The 24,580-nt window shown below is 39.1% G+C and overlaps 1 protein-coding gene and 1 long non-coding RNA gene across 7 annotated transcripts in view; one reads left to right on the top strand and one right to left on the bottom strand.

Annotated features, from left to right (window-relative positions):
• Nucleotides 1-4,940: 4,940 nt before the first annotated feature.
• LOC149447454 (uncharacterized) overlaps nt 4,941-24,580 on the top strand; it is a 29,266-nt gene continuing 9,626 nt past the window's right edge. Inside the window, exons 1-2 of the long non-coding RNA XR_016305880.1 lie at nt 4,941-5,079; nt 13,877-14,083. This is a non-coding gene — a long non-coding RNA (uncharacterized LOC149447454). The remainder of the gene's footprint in view (nt 5,080-13,876; nt 14,084-24,580) is intronic.
• Nucleotides 9,275-24,580, bottom strand: part of LOC149447453 (myosin-binding protein C, fast-type-like) — a 209,830-nt gene continuing 194,524 nt past the window's right edge. For all 6 annotated transcript variants that reach the window (XM_089652564.1, XM_089652563.1, XM_089652561.1 and 3 more), the window contains 3 exons: nt 22,025-22,211; nt 16,812-16,850; nt 9,275-12,024 (listed from right to left, as the gene is read on the bottom strand). In XM_089652564.1, coding sequence (XP_089508690.1) covers nt 16,840-16,850; nt 22,025-22,211 — 198 coding nt within the window. In that variant the 3' untranslated portion in view covers nt 9,275-12,024; nt 16,812-16,839. The remainder of the gene's footprint in view (nt 12,025-16,811; nt 16,851-22,024; nt 22,212-24,580) is intronic.

Below are 24,580 nucleotides of genomic sequence, written 5' to 3'. Positions count from 1 at the left end.
GTCCCTGAGTAACAATTCTGTGTCCCTCAGTAACAATTCTGTGTCTGTCCCTGAGTAACAATTCTGTGTCTGTCCCTGAGTAACAATTCTGTGTCTGTCCCTCAGTAACAATTCTGTGTCCCTCAGTAACAATTCTGTGTCCCTGAGTAACAATTCTGTGTCTGTCCCTGAGTAACAATTCTGTGTCCCTGAGTAACAATTCTGTTTCCGTCAGTAACAATTCTGTGTCCCTGAGTAACAATTCTGTGTCCCTCAGTAACAATTCTGTGTCCCTCAGTAACAATTCTGTGTCCCTCAGTAACAAATCTGTGTCCCTCAGTAACAATTCTGTGTCCCTGAGTAACAATTCTGTGTCCCTGAGTAACGATTCTGTGTCCCTCAGTAACAATTCTGTGTCCCTCAGTAACAATTCTGTGTTTGTCCCTGAGTAACAATTCTGTGTCCCTGAGTAACAATTCTGTGTCCCTGAGTAACAATTCTGTGTCCCTCAGTAACAATTCTGTGTCCCTCAGTAACAATTCTGTGTCTGTCCCTGAGTAACAATTCTGTGTCCCTGAGTAACAATTCTGTGTCCCTCAGTAACAATTCTGAGTCCCTCAGTAACAATTCTGTGTCCCTCAGTAACAATTCTGTGTCTGTCCCTGAGTAACAATTCTGTGTCTGTCCCTGAGTAACAATTCTGTGTCTGTCCCTGAGTAACAATTATGTGTCCCTGAGTAACAATTCTGTGTCCCTCAGTAACAATTCTGTGTCCCTCAGTAACAATTCTGTGTCTGTCCCTCAGTAACAATTCTGTGTCTGTCCCTGAGTAACAATTCTGTGTCTGTCCCTGAGTAACAATTCTGTGTCTGTCCCTGAGTAACAATTCTTTGTCCCTCAGTAACAATTCTGTGTCCCTCAGTAACAATTCTGTGTCTGTCCCTGAGTAACAATTCTGTGTCTGTCCCTGAGTAACAATTCTGTGTCTGTCCCTGAGTAACAATTCTGTGTCTGTCCCTGAGTAACAATTCTGTGTCTGTCCCTGAGTAACATTTCTGTGTCTGTCCCTGAGTAACAATTCTGTGTCCCTCAGTAACAATTCTGTGTCCCTCAGTAACAATTCTGTGTCCCTCAGTAACAATTCTGTGTCTGTCCCTGAGTAACAATTCTGTGTCCCTGAGTAACAATTCTGTGTCCCTCAGTAACAATTCTGTGTCCCTCAGTAACAATTCTGTGTCTGTCCCTGAGTAACAATTCTGTGTCTGTCCCTGAGTAACAATTCTGTGTCTGTCCCTGAGTAACAATTATGTGTCCCTGAGTAACAATTCTGTGTCCCTCAGTAACAATTCTGTGTCCCTCAGTAACAATTCTGTGTCTGTCCCTCAGTAACAATTCTTTGTCTGTCCCTGAGTAACAATTCTGTGTCTGTCCCTGAGTAACAATTCTGTGTCTGTCCCTGAGTAACAATTCTTTGTCCCTCAGTAACAATTCTGTGTCCCTCAGTAACAATTCTGTGTCTGTCCCTGAGTAACAATTCTGTGTCTGTCCCTGAGTAACAATTCTGTGTCTGTCCCTGAGTAACAATTCTGTGTCTGTCCCTGAGTAACAATTCTGTGTCCCTCAGTAACAATTCTGTGTCCCTCAGTAACAATTCTGTGTCTGTCCCTGAGTAACAATTCTGTGTCCCTAAGTAACGGTTCTGTGTCCCTTAGTAACGGTTCTGTGTCCCTAAGTAACGATTGTGTGTCCCTAAGTAACGGTTCTGTGTCCCTAAGTAACGGTTCTGTGTCCCTAAGTAACGATTGTGTGTCCCTAAGTAACGGTTCTGTGTCCCTAAGTAACGGTTCTGTGTCCCTAAGTAACGATTGTGTGTCCCTAAGTAACGGTTCTGTGTCCCTAAGTAACGGTTCTGTGTCCCTAAGTAACGGTTCTGTGTCCCTAAGTAACGATTCTGTGTCCCTAATACAGAGAGGTCTTTCTCTCTTGAATGACCAGAGGCAAATGGAGAATTGTAAGATGGCCGCAATTTATAGCTCCACCATTACACAGTGCTGGCTGGCTGGCTGCTGATTGGCTAATGCGATCACATGTCATGAATGAATGCATTATGGGTCAGCGCGCCTTGTCTGCGCGCCTTCCCAGAGATCCCCGCTCCATCGCCGCACATGTCGCCGCCATTTTTGGAAGAATTTCGATTCGCGCATCCGAAGTCTGCTAATTTTCGGATTCGGCGCGAATCTAAATTTTCCTAATATTCGAAACGAATTCCACTTCGCCGAGTTCGATTCGCTCATCTCTAATAAGAATAATTTATTTTGCTGCATGTGAGCTGCTAATTGTTTTCCTTTATTAAATGTTTATACATCCACTACACTTAGTATGTGCACTTTGCTATTTTTGTTTGTTTGCCACCTAGAGATCTCTTCAGTCTCTCAGAAGTGCTGCATTAAGTGTGCTTGAATGGATTCTTCAGCGGTCCCTAAAGCCATAGGATTCGTCCTGAGAATTTGGACCACACTGTGCTTTCCATCCATGTAGTTTGTCTCAGCCCAGGCTGCACCCATCGCACCATATTGATGGCACCAGGATGCAGTGTGAGTAGAAGGCAAGGTGGAAGAGGCAGTGCTTTAGGCAATGTTCTGCTGGGAAACCTTTTGTCCTGTCATTCATGTGGATGTTACTTTGGAGTCCATGCCTTGATCAGTCAGGGGTATTTTGACAGCAAAAGGGGACTCAGGTGGGTGGCTATATTGTGATGTTGGGTTGTCTTTATGCTATAGCTGATCAGTGTGTATATAATATTTTCTAAATCACCATAAACATTAAAGTGGTTGTAAAGGCTCAAGGTTTTTTTACCTTCATGCATTATGTGTATGAAAGTAAAAAACCTTCTGTGAGCAGCAAACCCCTCAAGCCCCCCAATACTTACCTGAACCCCATTGCAATCCTATGCTGTGCTCAAGAGCCTCAACTCTCCAGGGACTCTCCTTCCTCATTGGCTGAGACAACAGTGGGAGGAGAGGGGGGCAGGGCCGAACCACAGTTCTATGTGTGAATGGACACACAGAGCAGTGGCTTGGGAGACAGCCTTTTTAGTGCCCCCATAGCAAGCTGCTTGCTCTGGGGGTACTCAGCAAGAGACAGGGGCTAGGAGCAAAGGTGGGGGATCCAAGAAGAGGAGAATCATATAACATGTTAGTTATTTTTATTTCTAATTGCCTTTAATATCACTTTATCTCTAAAATTGAAGGTCAAGTGTTCCCAAATTCAGAGCTTCTTATATAGTTTTCAGAGTTTGGTTGCAAAGCACAGAAGCACAGAATGAAGTGAAAAGAGTCTTCAGTCCTACTTAATAGCATTGCAAAGGTTTTCTGGATTTGGCTGTAATTGATTCACTCAAACATGGATTACAGGTAAACCAAATGTAATTTCTGTTCTTGCTCTCTGAAGTTGCTTTTTAACTTGACACAGGCAGCCACACAACTTACATTTCCACATGATTTCAGTAAAATAAGCTAAACCATCATCACTATCCAGTATTAGTATGCCCAGCAGCACACGCAACAAACAGTTCATCAGTTTAGATGTAACACCCTCTAGGTTAGGTAAGTAGGGTTTTTTTGTTAGATAGAAACTGAGTAGCAGCCTGGGGCTGAGTCAGCCTGGGAGTGAGGTAGTGGATTCACCTCAGGACAGGCTGGGTGGCTCTAACAGGTCAGGGCTTCTGGAGCCCTCCCACCTCTCCAGAAATCTGAGAGCTTTCCGGAGCAGCAAAGAGGAGGGGAGCAGGCCAGATATGCATGATTGAGGGACCTTGGCCAAATTCCTGGCAGTAAGTTGGGCATGATGACCGGGGCAACCCTCAAATGTAGCAGAGCCTGGGTGGAGGTGTTCAGTATTGGGTGGGAGATGGATTGAAAAATGCTGGAGTGTGCTGCCTGGGATGGGGCCCCAGGGAGGGGTGCCTACCTACATGAAAGTCACTGGAGAAGAGGATCTCCATTGCCTCAACACCTCCTGGGGAGGACAGCCTGTGCAGCAGGGAAGGAGCCTTTAGTGCTTTTTAAGAAGAGACTGTTGCTCTCTGCATTATTGTACATAGTTTCTAAGGAGTTGTCCTCAAGTTCTACTGTTCCCCGTGCATCCCATATACCTTTGGACTCCATCCAAGCTTAACTCCTAATAAAATCACAAAACCAAGCTCAAGTACTGTTTACTGACTCTAGTGTACAGTGTGGAAAATGCGTGTTGTCTAGCCATGAAGAGCATAGGGGGACCCAATTCAAATCCAGCGTCCCTTACAAGGGTAGCGCTACACAAACATTTAAAGCACATCAAAAATAAAAAAAAAATATATAATATTTGCTTTATTTTGGTCTGTTAAATATAGCCTTGAAAGGATTTTGTTATATCTGTTTGATATGCTCAAAAATCTGTTAAAGTGGTTGTAAAGGCGTGATTTTTTTTTACCTCAAGGCATTTCCTGCATCAAGGTAAAAATCTTCCCAGTACTTATATTGCCCACCAACTCCTAAATACACTCAACTCAGTGCTGTGGCAGTCTGTAGCTATTTTCTCCTCTTTCCCTGTATTCACAGGACAGTGAGGCAGATGTGGATGCCATTGGCTCCTGCTTCTGTCAATCAAATCCTGTGAGCAGACAGCAGGGTGGGTGGGGCCGAGCTGCACTGTGTGTGTTTGTAAATGCACAAAGCCTGGTTCGGGAACAAGCACAAAAGTGTGCCTCTATATTAAGTGGCTTTATATGGTGATGCACTGAGCAGAAAAAGAGCCAAGATCACCAGCAAGGGACCCCAGAAGAGGAAGTTCAGGGCCACTTTGTGTAATGGTAAGTGTAACATGTTTGTTATTTAGAATAAAAATATTTTGGCCTTTATAACCTCTTTATTCTTGTGAGCTGCTAACTTCCTGTGCTCTCTGTCTATGCTCACTCAGGGGCAAGGTTTTGTATTCTGTTGTTCTAATACGTACATTATGGTAAATGAGTGTTGTCATGCTAGAACTGACAGAATCAAAGGGTGAAAATAAGGAAAAAAGCTGAAAAAAGAAAACTAATGCAAGCACCTCATCTAAGGACTGGTAAGCTGCAATATACGGTTTTTGTGTGTTTTAGCTTAGCTATTATATATGTTACTTAATCAATTTCAGCGTTTCTTTTTAACACTATTGGTATGTAAAATGATGTAACTCACAGTTGTCAGATTTCTAAAGAAATTAATCAGTAATTGACAGTGTTTATTGGTTGCCATAGATTGCTGCACTTTTTATGTTTCTCTTTGCCCTTACTGAATGATCATGAGATTCCTGTGCTTCGCTTGTGCATGAAATATAACCTGAAGTGTAATATGATGACAGAGATTAGCGATGGTATAAAAGTGTGGTCTGGTGTAGTTAGGCTAACAGTTCATGAACAGTAGAGAACAGCTGCAAACAGTGATACTCCCTGGCTGATGACCCAAGAGGTGTCATATTAGGAGGAGAGTATGGAGTCAGCGATCTTTGCATTCACTAAACTAACCAGTTCCTGTCTGAAAGGTCATTCTGTATATTCTACCATAACCTGCGGTAGAAAAATCTTTGCTTTGTAGCCAGGTATTATTAAAGCAGGGAGAGCTATGTGAGACTTATATGTGTTTTTTTCACACGTAACAGTTCATATAGTTGGCTTATGTACTTAATTTATGTTATTACACTATGGGGTTGATTTACTAAAACTGTAGAGTGCAAATATGGTGTAGCTCTGCATAGAAACCATAGAAATCAGCTTCCAATTGACCAAGCTGAAGTTAAGGTGGAATAGACGATTAGAAAATCAACCCATTGGTCATCCGACGACCAAGAGACGTTCATTCGTTGGGCAAAATCGAGGCCCACATTAACCAATCTAAAAAAATAGTTCGTCAGGCAATACGTAGTGTTGGTGCCTCCCGTACAAGTGGAAGTGATGCAGTGTGCGTGTGACCTTGTAGTCACGCCCTTCCGGCCAGAACAAGTGATATACACAACAATTACCAGCAATGAGTATAATATAGTTTATTACATTACCTACATACATAAATAGTGATACATAAAAATATAATATGCAGAATTCTGGTTTCATTATCTCATTAGACCAATCTACTTTTAACATTTGGATTTTTCTTTCGTGTTTACGAAGATTCCTTGGACATAAACATCCGAGTTATCTTCTGTTTCCGCTCATGCGTGATAGCGCTTGATAGATTTTTTTTTGTACGACCATCATACCATCGCATAGAAAATCGGTTGTTCGTATGCAAAACGACAACATTTTTCACTGTTGTTCAATTGGCTTTTTTCGTTCACAATATCGTTATCGGTTAAAACATCCTGCTCATCAACGAAGAGAAAATCATTTGATCAGTGGAAATTCTTTGTACTATTTTCTTATCATGTGTACAGGGCATTAGAAGCTGATTGGCTACCATGCAGAGCTGCACCAGATTTTGCACTCTCCAGTTTTAGTAAATCAACCTCTATGTGTAATATGACATTGCCCTAGAATGAAACACAACTCCAGCTTTTAACCTCCCTGGCGGTTTTCCCAAGTGTAGCTCGGGGTAAACTTTCAGTACCAAAAGCGGTAGCCCTGAGCTACACTCAGGATTACCCTGCAGCCTTGCTCCGGGATCCCTCTTGCACTTAGCTTGTCCTGCGCTCCCGCGATGTCCCCCTGCAGTGTCCCCGGCCATGTCCTCCGGCCGATTCCGGCATCCGTCTTCCAGGTTCCAGTCCCTGCAAGTGTCGGGACGTACGGGGGACGGAACCATCGCGAATTCAAAAATTTTAAAAGTGACATTCACGCAATACACTAAAATCACATAGTAAAACATTACTGTATCAAAGCATTTCACATACATTTTGTCCCTAGTGCTTTGTCCTGTGCCCTGCCTGCATTTTTACTGTTCTTTCTGCCTGGAAACTGAGAAATGTCCATGGCGTCCAAAAAGAGTCCCTTTAGGTCAAAAGCGGTTTTATACCAGCTAGAGAACAGCGATAGTAAATTAGAACCACTTGCAGAATTGAGTTATAATGATTCGTGGGGAAATTCGTCATCAGACACTGAAAACGATTTTGCGACTAAGCTCAGTGATGTGCGAACTTGGCGCTCTATTTCAAATTTCAGTGTTTTGGTTTGATTACATTATTGAATTAAATTTATTATTATTATATTATTTTTTTATGATTATTTATTATAATTTTTTATTTTGTGTTTCAAATTTTATCATATCCAGGATGTTTACTAGACTCTTGTTCGGACAGATTTCAGTGAGTTATTCCTAAGAATTACAGGCCTACAATAAAAAAAGGCATATTTCCATGCAAAAAAATGTACCGCTTTGAGCACAGAATTACTGACATAATCAGACCGCTAGGGAGGTTAATAGAAAGCCCTTATTCCCTATTATTCCCCAATCAATATTATTCCCTCTTATTATTCATTGGAGAGCAGAACTTTTTTTGTTTTAGATAGTCATGGACTTCGGCTAGACTTGTCAGTTTGTTTTCATTTTTTACAGTCTGAGAGCCTGTTGGGGAGATTTCTCCTCACTTCCTGTTCCTCTGACAACCTGTGACAGCAGAGCAAGAATTGAGGGGAGCCATTGTCACAAGAAGAGGAAGTCATTACCAGTAATAGCAATGTGACAGAGGTTCCATTTCTTCATTTATTTTATGTAAAAGACTAGATATTTAAACACTTTGGCTTTATTCAACAAAAATGCTTATATTGTCAAGCATGGGTGTATCATCATTCTGCCCTAGGAATACTTGAAGGATGTCCTCCTTTTCTACAAGCTCTGTTTCTTTTGTTATATCATAATTTTATTAAAAACTAATGCTAGAATGAACTTGTTGGAGGCAGTATGGGGTTTACCAGAACTACCTTTTATCTGTACAGACCATCAAACAAGGAGATATGAGAGATGGTTTAATGTTTCGCAAACAATAAAGATGCATCTAAATCCTATTAGCATGTCCTGTGTCCTTTAACCTCTTGGCGCCGGCGCCTCCCGGCCCTCTAAGGGTTTCAGAAGCCGGGAGGGGGGGTTTAGGGTCATGTGTAGTAAAACGCTCTAATGCTGAAAAACGCAGTAAAACGCGACTGAACACAGTAAATCACAGTAGAACACGGAAAACCAGTGTTTTTTGGACTTTTTTTGAGCAAAAGGTTTTTTTTAATTAAAAAATGCAAAGATGGAAAAAGTGGCAAAATGCGGCTAAACGCCAATGCATAAAGGCTGAGAAACTCACATTCTTAACGTGAATTTAAACAGCTCATGTTACCAGCGTTATTAAAATGCCAAGTGTACGTGGAGCTTTAAAGGTAACATCACAATTTAATCCCAATACCAAGGTGGCACTGGGGATCGTTTGAAGTGTATGCAAAGCAAAAACTTTTTTTGTATTTTTTAAATTAATATTTCAAGCTTTTGTTTCCTTTTATTCATTTTGTGTTTTATTTTTCTGCACTATTATCTATTTAGCCCCTTGCGCTACCATGCACACTTAAAAGTGAAAATCTTTGTACAGTATATAAGAAAAAATAAAAAAACAAAAGAAGTTAGTATAAGAAGCTGCTGCTAGCACCCTATGTGTTCCCACATATAAACCAAAGAAATAAAGATTGGTGCCACACTGCCCACCCTCCTCTAATATACTGCTTGTGCTTAATATTGTACAACTTATGTTGGAGGATTTGTTTCATCTGTGTATCACCTGAGGCCAGTCATGTCACTGGGTATGGGTTTACCCACATGGAAGAGAAATATATTTCCAATATATTTAGAAAACAAAATTATATATGTGACATATATTTACAATATGTTGGCCTACACTAATATATTTTTACATGTATTCTAAAAAATGTAAATATAAATATATTTTCTAAAGGCATATATTTAAAAATATATATATTTTTAATATATTCTTCAGATTTTTTTTAACATATAAAAAGGTAATTTTAACATATATTTTTACATACAGATATTTGTAAATGCATTCCAAAAATGTAGATTAAATGTATTTTCAAAGACATATATTTGAAAATGTACAGTATATATATATTGAAATATATTTTTGAAATCTATTGAATATGGACACAATTGTAGTATTTCAAATATATATGTCAATATATTTGGGAAGAATATTTTTAAAATATATTTCAAATATATTTTTCTTCAACCGCTTTAAAAAACAAATGTACTAGGTAAGACTGATACTTTATTTCACTGAATATGAAAAATCACTCTGACAATTTTTCTTAAGTAGTAACTTTTTATTGTCAGACAACATTGAAAACACAAAAGCGTTTAGTTCAAACTGGTAACATCATTCAAGGAAAGTGTAGTAATCCCTATTAATGAGCAGCAGTTTTCTAATTCTGACAAAGGGCACAATTGTATTTGTTAGACCACAAAGTTCCTGGTTTTTAGCTGAAATTAGGAAGGGTTAGAATTTCTATCCAGCATTTATTGCTCAGGAGAGCTTTCTGCTTGCTCCCTTGCCCCGTGAAACCAGGACAAGAAACTAGGGCTATGGTAGTCACTAGGACAGGAAAACACAGACAGTAATACACATTTGACAGTGGTCCTAACTTTCCCCCACTAAACTCATTAAAAAAGTTAATGATTAATGTTAATGTTGTTCCTTGGTGTACACATTGTTGAGATGTTTTGTCACTTCCTCTCTACCCAAGTCCTTGCCACCTGAAAAAGAAGTAAGGGGAAATCTCCCCAATGGGATCAGAGACAAAATAAGAACAAAAAACAGACTGAGGGATTGTAACATCTGCCCATTCTAGCCAAAACATAGAAAGTTTGGGCTGGAGTTGTACTTTAACTATGTCAATACTATCACAATCTAGACCAGTCCACAAATCATAAAAAGAGTGCAAGTGTAATGTAGAAATCTTTATCTCTGATCAATGTGTAGATATTACAGCCAATGTCAAAAGACTGTGGCCCTTTTTGATCCTGTACACAGGCCTAGGTAGGATTGTTAAAGGAATAAAGTCTACCCATCACATCTACTAATCTTCAGTTTGAATATTAGTCTCCTTTTACTATCACATTATACGTTCTACATTACTATCAACATGTGAAAAGTCATTCTAAGCACATTGCATTTTTCTGTCTTCTCAAATATATCATAGGCACTTACAACACACAATAACCTACTAAATAAATAATAATGTGTATATAGCTTTACAACTTTCCAATATCACCCACTTCATTTTAAGGAAAAACAGACATGAAAAGATCAGTTTGTCATCCTCTGACTTGCCTGCCTATATGTATACAGCATATGCCAAATAATCAGGATCAAGCAAACCAGCAGTCCTACCTATGAGTTGGATTACATTTTGCAATTTTAATGGGGTAACCAATCCCTAATTTAATTCTACTTTTTTAACATTATTTACTTGCAGATTGGTAATTCAATGTAGAGAAAGTACACAGAAACATTTTATCACCCATCAGGCTGTGACCAGGGTCGGCTTACTTTTGTAGAAGGAAATGAGAATTTGAAGAACTCACAAGAAAATTTCCAGTCAGACCAATCACTTTGTCTGATGCTGGTGCCCTATGTAAAAGTTCTATATTACACTGCATTGTACCCCAGATTAACGCTCAATAACTGTTGTGAAAATACATTTTACTTGGTTATTCCACATTGTGGTCCAGTTATAAAATGCAGTCCAAGGTGTACAGCCTGCAGTATTTCACCGAATTCTGTCTACTTAGCCCTGCAGAGAGAACTCTGTGATTGCAGAAGAGGTCAGTCACATGTTTTTGGCAGGTCATGTGACCCGGCTCTACCTCCTAAAGAAAGCCGAGTGTGTTAGGCCATACTGCTGCTTTATAAATGGACCCCTAAATCAGCTCCTGACATTGGTAAAGATATTGCTATTTGAAAGGTGATAATAAACCTCTGCTGGTGTCTGCTTTCAGGACAATTTTAAAATGGAGTACAGTTTGATAATTCTTGGCCTTACAGAGAATACAATCATTTCATCAAGTATGCCATAAAATATTACGTAATTTCATTTTTTTGTAAGATTTGTCTATTCTCTCCATCTTTCCTCCCTATTACACATTTGCGAAGAGTTTTTAGATTTTATGACCTATAAATAGTTTGAAATTGCCCCTCCACTCTCCCACTTCCCTAGAGTTAGGTGCCTTCAGTTGCCACAGCCTCCTGGGACTTTCACATTCTTCATCTCAGGAGGCTGTAGGTCAGTAAGTACAGAAGTATTGCAAGATTTCCCATTTGTATAGCTGACATCTATGCAGGCACAAAGTCTCATGATACCATGGCACTTACTGACCTGCAGCCCCCAGGGATGTTTGGCATGAAAATCCCAGGAGGCTGCGGGCAGTGGAAGGTATCTCACTTATGGGAAGTGGGAGGGTGGTGGCAATATTAAACAATTTACAGGTAACAAAACATTTTTTAGAAAGTGTGTAATAGAGGGGAGGGAATGAAAAAGAAAAAATAAAGAGTGAAAAGGCCAATTGCCAATTCTTTAAGCAATGCCTTTAAAGTACTTAGTTACAAGCATTTTCTTTTTTAAGCTTTTTTGAGACAATTTTACTCAAATGTAATCTGTGAGCAACATAAGCTGTAAAGCATGTGGTTCTAAACCTCAGTCCTTGAGTCTAAATAATTGCATTTTTGTCATCCGAAGTTCACAAAGCATGCTTTCTATATTATAGCATACAGCAATTTAAACATGAACAAGGACCTGTATACAGGACACACAGAATCTAGCTTTCAGCATACGCAAGGATGAGCCAACAAAGGAACACATATAACATAGGTAAACGTGCAACAACAGTTAACAAGAACGAAGAGGCAAATTGTTCACATATACTAAGAAGTGGGTATAAATAAACATACAATAGCAATAATATATGACACAAAACACATGATGAACACAGCTTTCATTTTTTTTCTTTGCATTTTTAAATGAAAGACCCAGGCATATCTCATTCAGATTTCGAGCTGCAAAATGTAAAGAAAAGACAAAAATGAATGAAAATTTTATCTACAGCACATTTATTAGCTTTCAGTACATCATCAATAGAAGTTTCACAGCAGGTTTCCTCTTGAAGAGTGATGTCTCACCTTTAGGCTTCCCTCATACTATCCTTAACCCTTCCTCTAACTCTAAACCCCATTCCAAACCTCATTTTTTTTATTTTATAATAATTTTTCCTGCAGTAGAATCTCTGCAGCAAAAACAAACTTCCTAAACCAATACAAGTTGGCAGTTACAAATGCTATAACTGTTGTAGTATGATCCTCCTGCGCTCCTAATTTAAATGACTTTTGACCGTGGGGAGCTGCTAACACCCAATCATATACCATATGAAAATTCTACATTATAAAATCAAATGGTGCAGCACTAACCTATAAGTAAACTATTAACCAATATTAGTTATAATTATATACGTGAAAAAAACGTGAGCTTGATCCCTTCTGGGATCTTATAGTGAAAATAAGTGGTTAAACACAATGATTAAAAAATAAAATCAACCAAGTCCAAATGGGACTGAAATAATGTGTACAAAGTGAACTGATCCACTCAGAGATCCAATGTGACATCCAAAAGTGATAAAATCAAATAAGTCCAAATGGGACTGAGATAAGGTGTGCAAAGTGAACTGATCCACTGAGGGATCCAATGTGACATCCAAAAAGTGATAGAGCATAGTGATAGGAAAAAAATAAAAAAAATACTATGAATCCAAACAGTCCAAATGGGACTGGATAAAAAGTGAAGACAATGAATAAAATGTGTCACAAATCCTTTAATATCACTCAAACACAACCCAATACTCTATAAACAGAATATGCATAAAAAACATCACCATCCCTCAATTTTGGATAATGATAAATATATATACCAACATAAAAATAACAAAAAACATATATATAAAATAAAAAAATAAAAATAATGAAAATATAAAAATATACAAAAAAGAAATGAAAAGAACCGTGTCAAAAAAAATATATTAAACAAATATATGTAAAAAAGTTAAGAGGTGTATAAACACCAAGTGGTCCAATGACTTTTCCAAACGTACAGGTGATATGGTGGATGTGCGTAACAACCAATGGGGAAAAAATCCTAAAACGGCTGAATCAGTGGATCAGTTCACTTTGTACACTTTATTTCAGTCCCATTTGGACTTGATTTTATTTTTTAATCAATATGTTTAACCACTTATTTTCACTATAAGATTCCAGAAGGGATCAAGTTCACGTTTTTTCACGTATATAATTATAACTAATATCGGTTACTAGTTTATTTATAGGTTAGCGCTGCACCATTTGATTTTATAAAATACTATAACTGCTGACTATCATGAAGCGTTGTCTTCCCCCGGACCCGATTCTTCGCTGGGCTTCAGGTCATTTTGCATATGGGAGCCCACTGTGACCTCCTGAAGTCTCACAGCTGGCTCTTGCTGCTCATGCACATGGCAGGGCAACAATGTGAGTCCTGCAGCTTCCTGGGATATGTGATGTGTCCCATGAGGCTGTGGTTGGGGAGGGAGGCCATATCAAGCTGGCATAATTCTTGTCTAGGTAAGTGCAGAGGAAAAGACAGTGGTTACCTGTCACAAAAGGGTACCTGCTCCATAAAAAAAATGTTCAGAGCAATTTTTGTTGACATGGAATTTGTATCTGTATGAAAAAAACCTGCACTCCAGGCAGACATATAGATAACTATTTAATCCATTATGTATGCATTAATCGATACTCATATGTTATTTTAAATACCACTATTATCACTTGACCTTGAATCATCTCTGAATCTGTCTTTACTTTCGTTTTCTGTAATCCCCAGGCAGCTTGCTCACAGGTGGAAAGAACAATGTGGACGGAGTGATCACCTCATCGGTGTGCTAATATTCCTTTTTCGTCCTGTTGTCTAATCAGTAGACTATTGATGGGTTAGAGATCAAGCCACAGAGAAGAAAACACAAACCACTATCCCTGCTATGATATCTAATAAAGATTCTTGGATCTCAAAATTGGCTTGACAGAGTTAGAGGTATTGGGGCAGATAAAATAGTTCACATACGGTATATATGCTTTAACTGCACATTTAGCTGTGTGCCTGAACTTCATCATAAATTGCAGTATATCTGTTTCTTGTATGTGTCAATGGCTGTATCAAGCTTATTATATAATAGCTTTGCTTTGCATTACAGTAAGATGAATATTGGCTGCCTCATCTGTCAGCAATGATTCTGTACCAGTTACTATCTGTAATATTGTTATTGACCTGACCCCCCTATTTAGGAAGGCACTAAAGTCAGAGGCCAGAAATAGAAACATGTAGATGAACACTGAGTAGGCAGGTTAAGGTTGGGTTCATTAGTGGCCCACTTAGGATGTAGCAATTTATATCCTTCCAGGTAAGAGAGTGAGTTCACTTCTTTCCTGGCAGGATCCATCCCCTTAAATATGATAGGGGGAGTTTAGTGGGAGGAGTAGGTTGCTGGCCAGGGGAAGAGGAGTCATGAGGGAAGTCAGCACTTGAGCAGAGGCTTCCCCCTTTCCTTTCCCCCTGGAAGGGGTTCCCCCGAAGATGGGCATGAAGATACCTCACCAGCCTGATGGGACTGATGACAACATTAAAGAGAGCATTTTCTACTGGACTGAGTTGGGGCCTAGGGCATGAATGACTGTATGTTATGCTAAATTCCTCAGTAAAGAAGAAGTTAATCTACATGTGGCCTCTGTGAAGTTATTCAGATATCGCAGTAGATGTTATGAGAGTTATTCATGATGTCACCTGGCTGTCAAGCCCTGGGAAATGTTGTGCCAGCATCTGGATACTCCTGGGTGTGAGAGAGTGAGAGCTACAGGGCAAGGTCTGGTATGCCCATGAGGTTAGTCTTAGTTAAAGTGCTTTGGCTGCCTGCTATAGCCACACACAAGACAGACCTTCACCGGCTAACAACTGGGTGCACTTTGTACATGGGGCTGGTGCTTCCACTAGGCAAACTAGGCAGCCACCTAGGGTGCACGGGTGCACTGCCACCTAGGGGTACCTGGGCGCAGCACAAGCCAGCATCCTCTCTGTTTGGCCTATGGACCTCTTTTATGAATTCTTCATTTCTCTACAGATTTCCCCTCTCCTCATACACAGGGAATGATGAGGGAAGGATGATATCTTTACTCTGCACAATTGTCTCAGAGTCTGTCCACACACATGACCATTTAGTACACAGCTGTATATATATATATATAGACACAATCCTCCAGCTATAACATGCAGCTGGCTTGTGACCAAATGGGGCATGTCCAGCGCTGGCTCCACCTTCTTCTACACAGCCGGAGCCAATCAATAGTCGGGGGTGTGCTCTGGTTGCAGGGTTAACCCTATGTGAGTAGGATGATCAGGCCACGTGCCCTCATTGTGCACTGCAGCCTGGACTCCGCACCCCAGAAGGAGCTTAGGAGGATAGCGGGTCATGGAGGTGACAGGAGGAGGAGGGGGTGAACAATGGTCGGGGTGAGGGGAGTGGATGCTGATTGTGTGGGATGCCGCCACGTCAATAATGATCCTTCAGTTCAGGGGAGGGGTGGTAGAGGGTGAGGAAGAAAGGACAGAGGAAGATGTTGGGTGTCTGGGGACAGTGTAGTAGCTGATTTGTGGTTCCGTCCAGTGTTCCTCTCAGACTCAGTCCCTTACTGCTGGTGGCTGCTAATCACTGTGGCGTTTTGTAACTCTGTCTCTTTTTTTTGTTTGTCTGATTGGTTAATACAGTTCATTTATATTTGGTTAATATATATTTTGTCTTTAATATTGGTACTGGTGGCATCTTATGACAGTTATTTTTGAACATTAAAATAAATTTAACAGTTTCATATTTTGTTGATTTAATATTTTCTCCTGTTTTACATGTATTTATTTATTTATTTGAGGTGGCACAAGTAGCTGGCCTTGCTTAGGGCGCAAAATAGTCCGCCCCTGTTTCCACCTATTACTTAAACAGACAACCCCTGAAGGTTGTAGGTTAGTTGATCAGAATGACCTTATCGTTCCCATAGATTTAAGATGCCAGAGATCTAATGCCTGTGGGGTAGTTCCCAACAGCAACTAATAGGATTCTCTGATGCCAGAATAGTCAGCTATATTAAAAAACTTGCCCTTTCATTACTGTTTTCTTTATAGATAATTCTGCACTAGGACAGTCTGCAGGTAACCCCCCTTCCATGCTCCAATGCTCAAAACAAAAATGTTAATGCAACCAGAGGTTTTTTTTGGGGGGCAGAATCTTGCCCAAAACACATTGAGGTTGATCCCTTCTAGGATGTAAGCTCCAAGGAGCAGGGCTCTCCTATCCCTCTTGTATTGAACTGTATTGTTGAGCAAACTGTTGGCGCTATATAAATCCTGTATAATAATAATAATAATCATAATTTACTAACGGTAAATGGGCTGTGCACTTTGTAAGTGCAGTTGCATTCATTTTCCCCAGAGCTTAGTGAATATGGTGAAGCTTCACTTTGTAAAGAATGCCCAATCAGGTGCAAGAAGAATAAAAGACAGCATTTTGCTTGCACATGACTGAATGATGGAAATCAGCAAAGCTTTACCACATTCACTAAGCTCTGGGGAATATGATTGCAATTGCGATTTCTAGGTACATAGTCTATTTGCCTATAGGTAATTAACCTCATTAGATAACGCATGTAGGTCTGACTGTTCACTACTGTCTATAGCCAGCTTTACTTGAAGTCTTTCTTGTAGTATCGACAATACTTACTGAAACTGCTTATCGATCCAGGATAGGATTACTGGGGAACTGTATTGAGAAAGGAAAAATATAGTTAATGCACTTATATGACAGAAACCCATTTCAAATACAGATACATATTTGACCTCATTCTGGCCCGCTAAAGTGAAACTGAACCTTTGATATATTTCACTTTATCAAACTGTATTTGTGGTGACTGCATTAGTTTTAATTTTTTTAGGCTTTTTTTTAATCTTCACCCAGTGATCTGGCCAGTGACACATTTCCTATCTTAGGGTGTCTCCACTCTGGATGAGGAGCTACAGAGACACCTTTAGACAGCAGCATAGTGAATCTGTGGAAAGGGTAGTATTATATGCACTAGCAGATTTAAACGGACTTGAATAATGCTCAAGCTAACACATTTCAAGCAGTTACAACAACCTTTTTTTCCTTTTGAAATAAAGGTTTAAATAAATGAATAAAGACTAACATAAATAATTGCTGTGCTGCCTCTAATGAGTGAATATACCACTCTACATATGTGTTGGTGACCGACAAACATACGTGTACCTCTATACCATAGCCCATAAAGGCTGTAAAAGCAATCATTTCTCTTTCTCTCTGACTGCATTCTTGCAGTCATTGAGAAATACTGTGAGAGCTGTGATTGGTCACAGCTTGTCACATGGTACAAGGCTGTTGTGAATAGCCTTGTACCATGTGACCTCTGTGATCATTTACAGATTTCACACATAGTAAGCAATGATGTCAGAAGTGACATCTTGCTTACACCTATTCATGTGATCACTGTCTGGCCAATCAGTGATCACATGATCGGGACCTCACACAGAGGTCATCCTGACACAGCAGGCACCGGATCGTGGTGCCGCGCACTCCCCACGACCAAGCACAATGGCGGGCGCCGTTTATGAACTGCCACCTGCCCCTGCACTGCCACCGTCCGGCCGTTTATATACAGCGGCTGGACGGGAAGTGGTTAAAGGAAGTTGAAAAATAACAGACTTAAGTTGGCCATACATTACTCACTCTTTTCATTCAGTCAGTGGACTGGATAAACAAAAACTAAACTGATCACCCCATCCACACACTCGAGGGAGGTGGATGCAAAAATCCTTCCCACTGTGTCATTGTTTTTTAACAGTGAAGGAGTCAGCTGCAGCGCTGATTGAAGCCCCTTCGTGAACAGTTCATCAGTACATTGACTGCTCTTGAAAATGACCAGCAAGACTGTAGATGGATTGAAATTTGGTAGATGGATCGAAAATAGGGGCAGACTGACAACTCATGGGCAATAGGGGATCATGGGGCCCCTGTGTCCTTGCCCAAATGCAAAAAAGCCTATGAAAAAGGTACCAGGGGCGTCTCATGGGGCCCCCTACTGACCCCGGGCCCTCGGGCAGTGCCCAAATGGTCAGTCCGCCCTGGTCCCTGCAGATCTGTTCAAATTTCAAAACATGTACTGGCTGGATTACTTGGTGAAAAAAGGAAACAAAAAGCCTAATGAAGCTAATGCAGCCACCACTTTTAATTTATGGTAATATGCAATATATTGGTTTTTGTGTGTGCGTGTGTGTGTGTACCTCAATAGCATTTTTTCATCAGTTTGATATTGCCAAAGAATAATAATAATAAAGAGTAATTAGCCCTCTTTCCTTATCTTGTGACTACTAATGATTAGCTCCTATGTTGTGGACATGGGAGAATAGGTGGGTCTAAGTAGTTTGGTAAAAGAAAACTGGGCGTGGCTGACAACAATCCATAAACATGTTATGTGTTGTCAGTAGAGATGAGCGAATTATTCAAAAATTCGATTCGGCTGATTCGCCGAATTTGCGGGAGAAATTCGATTCGATGCAAATTTATTCGCCGCAAATTTAACTTATTAAAAGGGTTTCTAGGCTTCAGAAAGCCTTTATATTAGTGCAGAACACTGTACCTTTAATTTAAATGCCCTTGGAGTCTGCTGGGGAAGAGAAATAATACTGTCAGTCAGTATGACATGCAGATGAGTGCCGTCGATCTTAGAATCACCGCACACTTCACTCATTTGGGCAGTCACGGGGCACGACGAAGAAGAAGAAGAAGAATGAAAAGAAGAAGAAGAAGAATGAAAAGAAGAAGAAGAAGAAGAATGAGAAGAAGAATGAAAAGAAGAATGAAAAGAAGAATGAGAAGAATGAAAAGAAGAATGAAAAGAAGAAGAAGAATGAAAAGAAGAATGAGAAGAAGAATGAAAAGAAGAATGAAAAGAAGAATGAAAAGAAGAATGAGAAGAATGAAAAGAAGAAGAAGAAGAATGAAAAGAAGAAGAATGAAAAGAAGAATGAAAAGAAGAATGAAAAGAAGAATGAGAAGAATGAAAAGAAGAATAAGAAGAATGAAAAGAAGAAGAAGAAGAATGAAAAGAAGAAAAAGAAGAATGAAAAGAAGAAGAAGAAGAATGAAAAGAAGAAGAAGAAGAATGAAAAGAAGAATGAAAAGAAGAAGAATGAAAAGAAGAAGAAGAATGAAAAGAAGAAGAAGAAGAAGAATGAAAAGAAGAAGAAGAAGAAGGAAAAGAAGAATGAGAAGAAGAATGAAAAGAAGAATGAAAAGAAGAATGAGAAGAATGAAAAGAAGAATGAAAAGAAGAAGAAGAAGAATGAAAAGAAGAATGAGAAGAAGAATGAAAAGAAGAATGAAAAGAAGAATGAGAAGAATGAAAAGAAGAATGAAAAGAAGAAGAAGAAGAATGAAAAGAAGAAGAAGAAGAATGAAAAGAAGAATGAAAAGAAGAAGAATGAAAAGAAGAAGAAGAAGAATGAAAAGAAGAATGAAAAGAAGAAGAAGAAGAATGAAAAGAAGAAGAATGAAAAGAAGAAGAAGAAGAATGAAAAGAAGAAGAAGAAGAAGAAGAATGAAAAGAAAAAGAATGAAAAGAAGAAGAAGAAGAAGAAGAATGAAAAGAAGAATGAAAAGAAGAAGAAGAAGAATGAAAAGAAGAAGAAGAAGAATGAAAAGAAGAATGAAAAGAAGAAGAAGAAGAATGAAAAGAAGAATGAAAAGAAGAAGAAGAAGAATGAAAAGAAGAAGAAGAATGAAAAGAAGAAGAGGAAGAATGAAAAGAAGAATGAGAAGAAGAATGAAAAGAAGAATGAAAAGAAGAATGAGAAGAATGAAAAGAAGAATGAAAAAAAGAAGAAGAAGAATGAAAAGAAGAAGAAGAAGAATGAAAAGAAGAATGAAAAGAAGAATGAGAAGAAGAATGAAAAGAATAAGAATGAAAAGAAGAAGAAGAAGAATGAAAAGAAGAATGAAAAGAAGAAGAAGAAGAATGAAAAGAAGAAGAAGAAGAATGAAAAGAAGAATGAAAAGAAGAAGAAGAAGAATGAAAAGAAGAAGAATGAAAAGAAGAATGAAAAGAAGAAGAAGAAGAATGAAAAGAAGAAGAAGAAGAATGAAAAGAAGAATGAAAAGAAGAAGAAGAAGAAGAATGAAAAGAAGAAGAAGAATGAAAAGAAGAAGAATGAAAAGAAGAAGAAGAAGAATGAAAAGAAGAATGAAAAGAAGAAGAAGAAGAAGAATGAAAAGAAGAAGAAGAATGAAAAGAAGAAGAATTCCAGTACAGCAAAAAGTGTATCTGCAGAGAGCTCCGCTATTTCTGACAGTTCTCTGACAGTTCCTTCACATTTACAGCGGTTGAAACATTGTATCTATTTATTTCTGAATAAAAACATCTGTATCCTAAATGGAAACAAATAGATACAATGTTTCAACCGCTGTAAATGAACTGTCAGAACTGTCAGAAATAGCGGAGCTCTCTGCAGTGACACTTTTGCCGGCTGATCGGGAAAAATTCGATTCGTGCACCCGAAGTTTGCTAAAATTCGGATTCGATGCAAATCAAATTTTTCCTGATATTCGAAACGAATTCCACTTCGCCAGGTTCGATTCGCTCATCTCTAGTTGTCAGCCCACAATTGGAAAAAATGTGAATGTATTACAAAATTGTACTGCTTAAAAAGTATGGAAACATTTTGAAGAACCCTTGTGCATATATATATTCTTTAAGGGGTAGTACATGGCTAATGTAGCTGCAGGAGGGGTTTATATTTGTGAAATTCCACAGAAGACTAGATGGAGTAGTTTTGGGAGTTTAGGCAGGTGCCTGTGAAACACTGCTGAATTGCAGAACACTCCTGAGGATTGCCGCTCTGATGGAGAACCCCCAAAGCATCTGGGACTGTGATACCCCTCCTGCAGGTAAAGTCCTGAATTGGGAGACACTATTAACCACTTAAAGACCACCCGCTCACAATGTACTGTGGATGGGCGGCAGCTACAGGACCAGCGACGTATCCGTATGTCGCTGTGTTTTTCCAGGTTTAGTTTTTTTTGGCTGGGACTCTTCTGATCTCCTGCAACAAATGGAGAAGCAGAGCTGTGCTTGTATTTGTAAATTCAGGCACAGAATCTAGCTGAATCTTCTCTCCCTGTTCCAGGGAGAGAAGGAAGACACGCCACACATACAACCAGCACATTTGCACCCACACAATAGTAAGATACATATTAACCCCTTGATTGCCATTTTTAACCCATTTGATCGCCCCAGATGTTACCCCCTTCCTGCCCAGTGTCATTAGTACAGTGTCAGGGCTATTTATTAGCACAGATCACTGTATTAGTGTCACTGGAGATGTCAGTGGCAGTTCCCACCCAGTGTCAGTTAGTGTCTGAATGCCTGCTGCAGCCCCGCTATAAATTGCTGATCACCGCCATTACTAGTATAAATAAGTAAATAAAAATTCCTGTATATATAACACCATTTGTAGACACTATAACTTGCATGTAGACCAATTAATATACCCTTATTGAGATTTGTTTTCTACCAAAGACATGTAGCAGAATACATTTTGGCCTAAATGTATGAAGAAATTTTATTTTTGTAATTTTTTTTTATTAGATATGTTTTATAGCAAAAAGTCAAAAATATTAGTTTTTTTTCAAAATTATCTGAGGGACAGTGAACTGGCCCCCTGTTTAAAAAGTTTGAGGACCCCTGGTTTAGATTGTGCTGAAAAAAAAAAGCAATTTTCTCTTGGAGGCATTATTTGCCTTTTTGGAAAACTTAAAACTGTTTTTGTGAATATATGGCTGTGCTAGTGATCCCTGACCCCTGAGCATAACAATATACTGGCATTTTTTAGCCAACGCTATTTTAAAATATTTACATATGTTACCTCTGACTTCCAATCTACAGTCCACTTCAGCTTCACCCAACTCGTTGATGGCTTTGCAGGTGTAGGTTCCACCATCAAATGGGCTGGGTTTGCGGATATTCAGGGTAAGAACCCCTTGATTATGTTTCATGAGGAATTTTGGATCATCTCTAATCTCCATTTTATTTTTCATCCAGATCACTTTAGGCTGCATCAAAGAAAAAGCACTTTAAGAATGACTGTTTGAGAGAAGGTCAGTTAACATCTATGAGCACCTTTAGATCCCCTTCACACTTAAACATTTTTCAGCCCGAAGCTCATCACTCAGAAACGCTCAGAAACACTCAACAAGTAAAATCCCATTATTTCCAATGGCCCCTCTTCACACTTAAGTATTCTGTCACCTGTAGCAAAACACCAGTTGCAAAAAAAAGTAGTTACGTTACTTTTCAGGCAGATCAGAGTGTTTGTCCACGTAAACTTGAATGAAAAAGACCTGAACAGTGGGAATGAGCGTTCTTTTTTTTAAGTGTTTTTCAAGCGTTTTTTTTAGGTGTTTTCAGCTCAAACAGCAACTATTTCTATTGGTCACAGCAAAACCGCTTAAGTGAAAAATTCCTGAAAAGACATCTATACTATTTGCAAATATGCTCAAAAACGCTTGAAAAACTGTTTGAAAAACACCCAGCTAAGTGCGAATGTAGCCTTAGACTTTTTGTATTGTGAACATTTCTGTTTTTGGTAGATTCAGGACTTACATCACTTGGTAGTTTCTTATGTCTCTCTGACCTTGAGTTTTCAGGGAGGGTGGGACCTCACAGGAGGTCTCACTTTACCTGTCAGATGTTTCACTAACTATGCAGGAGGCAACATCCTGAAAGTATTGTAAAACACTAAAAACTTTAGAAACACAAATTCACATAAAATGCAGCAGTCCTGTATTGTAGTTCAGAATGCCACAGGCCTGCCCACAACCTGGAGCAAGGTAGAGTAGAGTATCAGCAGCCGGGAAGAGAAGAATATGGTAAGTAAAACTGCTTTTTATTGCTAAACTAAACAAAAACAACCATTTAATGGGAGAGGTCTCACTGTAATGTTACTTCTGAAATTTCACAAAGTTCAGCTTTAAAGCTCTGCACAACCTAGAAAGTTGTAGTACCTAACTAAGCCTTCTATGTTCTGGCCTGTGCTTCTGCTACTCTGTGGGCTGGGTTTACTAAAGACAAATATACTGTGTACTTTGTAAGTGCAGTTGCACTCATTTTCCCCAGAAGTTAGCAAATGATCTGAAGCTTCACTTTGTAAAGAATGCCCAATCGGGTGCAAGGAAATAAAAAAAAAAAAACCTGCATTTTTGCTTGCACATAATTGGATGATGCATCAGAAGAGCTTTACCACATTTACTAAGCTATAAGGAAAGTTAGTGCAACTGCACTTGCAAAGTGCACAGTCTATTTGATTTTAGTACATTAACCCATGTATTTGACCCAGATTGCCTCCTTCTGTTCCCATATCTTTCATCACTTACCTTGGCTTGCATCATGACTTTACCTTCTGCCTGTTGTACTGGTTCCTCTGCTGGCTGTTTGATCTCCACCTTGGCCTGGGCTCTGACTTAGTTTACTTGGTTCTTGCCAAATTTTTATTTCTGTTGCCTGGTTGTTACTGAATCCTATTCACCCTGACTACAATTCTGATTCCTGATTCTATGCATTCCTGTGCTTGATCTCCTAACCAGAAATCTGTACAGATATGGTCCGAACCTCTTCAGCACCACATCAGTATCCAGGCTGGCTCCAGATCATCCATTATATCTGGACCCACCACAGGCACATGTTCCACTCCTTGTCCTGTTACATCCAATCACCAACAACAGGGGGTATTGGACAGGACATGTAAGGGAACCTTCTCGACAACTCCTCCACCAGGTACATGGCAGAAGTCTTATTTCTGTAGACCATAAAGTGTAATTCTCACCAAAACTTGCTTTTGTATGCTTGGATGCAGCAAAGAAGAGTTAGGATTTTTGCCAGATTATTAATGCTGTCAGAGGTTACATAGGGAGAAATGAAAATGTTGGCACCAAAGAGAAAGAAAATCTGCAGTTGGTACACTGACAGTAATCAAATAATGACGGGGCTCAAACCTTACCTTAATCTTCCTCCTATTCTTATATTTTCTGTTACTGCTGTTTGTTACAGTTGGAGATTTCCCTTTACTTCTTGTCTGGGTAACAATGTTGTCACCGGGAGAGAAAATAAGGAAAAATCTCACCAAAAAAATTTCAGATAGGATTAAAAATCTGAAAATATTCTAAACGTTCCAACTATACCAAAAAAAATGGCTGGAAATAAACTTGATGTAAAAAACCAGCTGGGGACTTCCATATAAATTTACTTATAACTGAAACATCTCTTTAGGTGGATTGACCTTAAAAATAATGCATTATGAGACATATTTTTCTGAGGAAAGTTAGCGCTACTTTCTGACAACATTTGTGTTAAAAAAAAGTAATGTTAAATAGTTTATGTGTATTTGTTTCCGAAATGATTTACAGCCAGCAAATTCCTTGCACCA

This window comes from Staurois parvus, unplaced genomic scaffold, assembly GCF_062004578.1.
Source record: "Staurois parvus isolate SC_StPar_1 unplaced genomic scaffold, SC_StPar_1.0 ptg000686l, whole genome shotgun sequence".
Classification (NCBI taxonomy): domain Eukaryota; kingdom Metazoa; phylum Chordata; class Amphibia; order Anura; family Ranidae; genus Staurois; species Staurois parvus.
The sequence above is the reverse complement of the archived record's forward strand: the minus strand, read 5'-3'. Positions and strand labels throughout refer to the sequence as shown.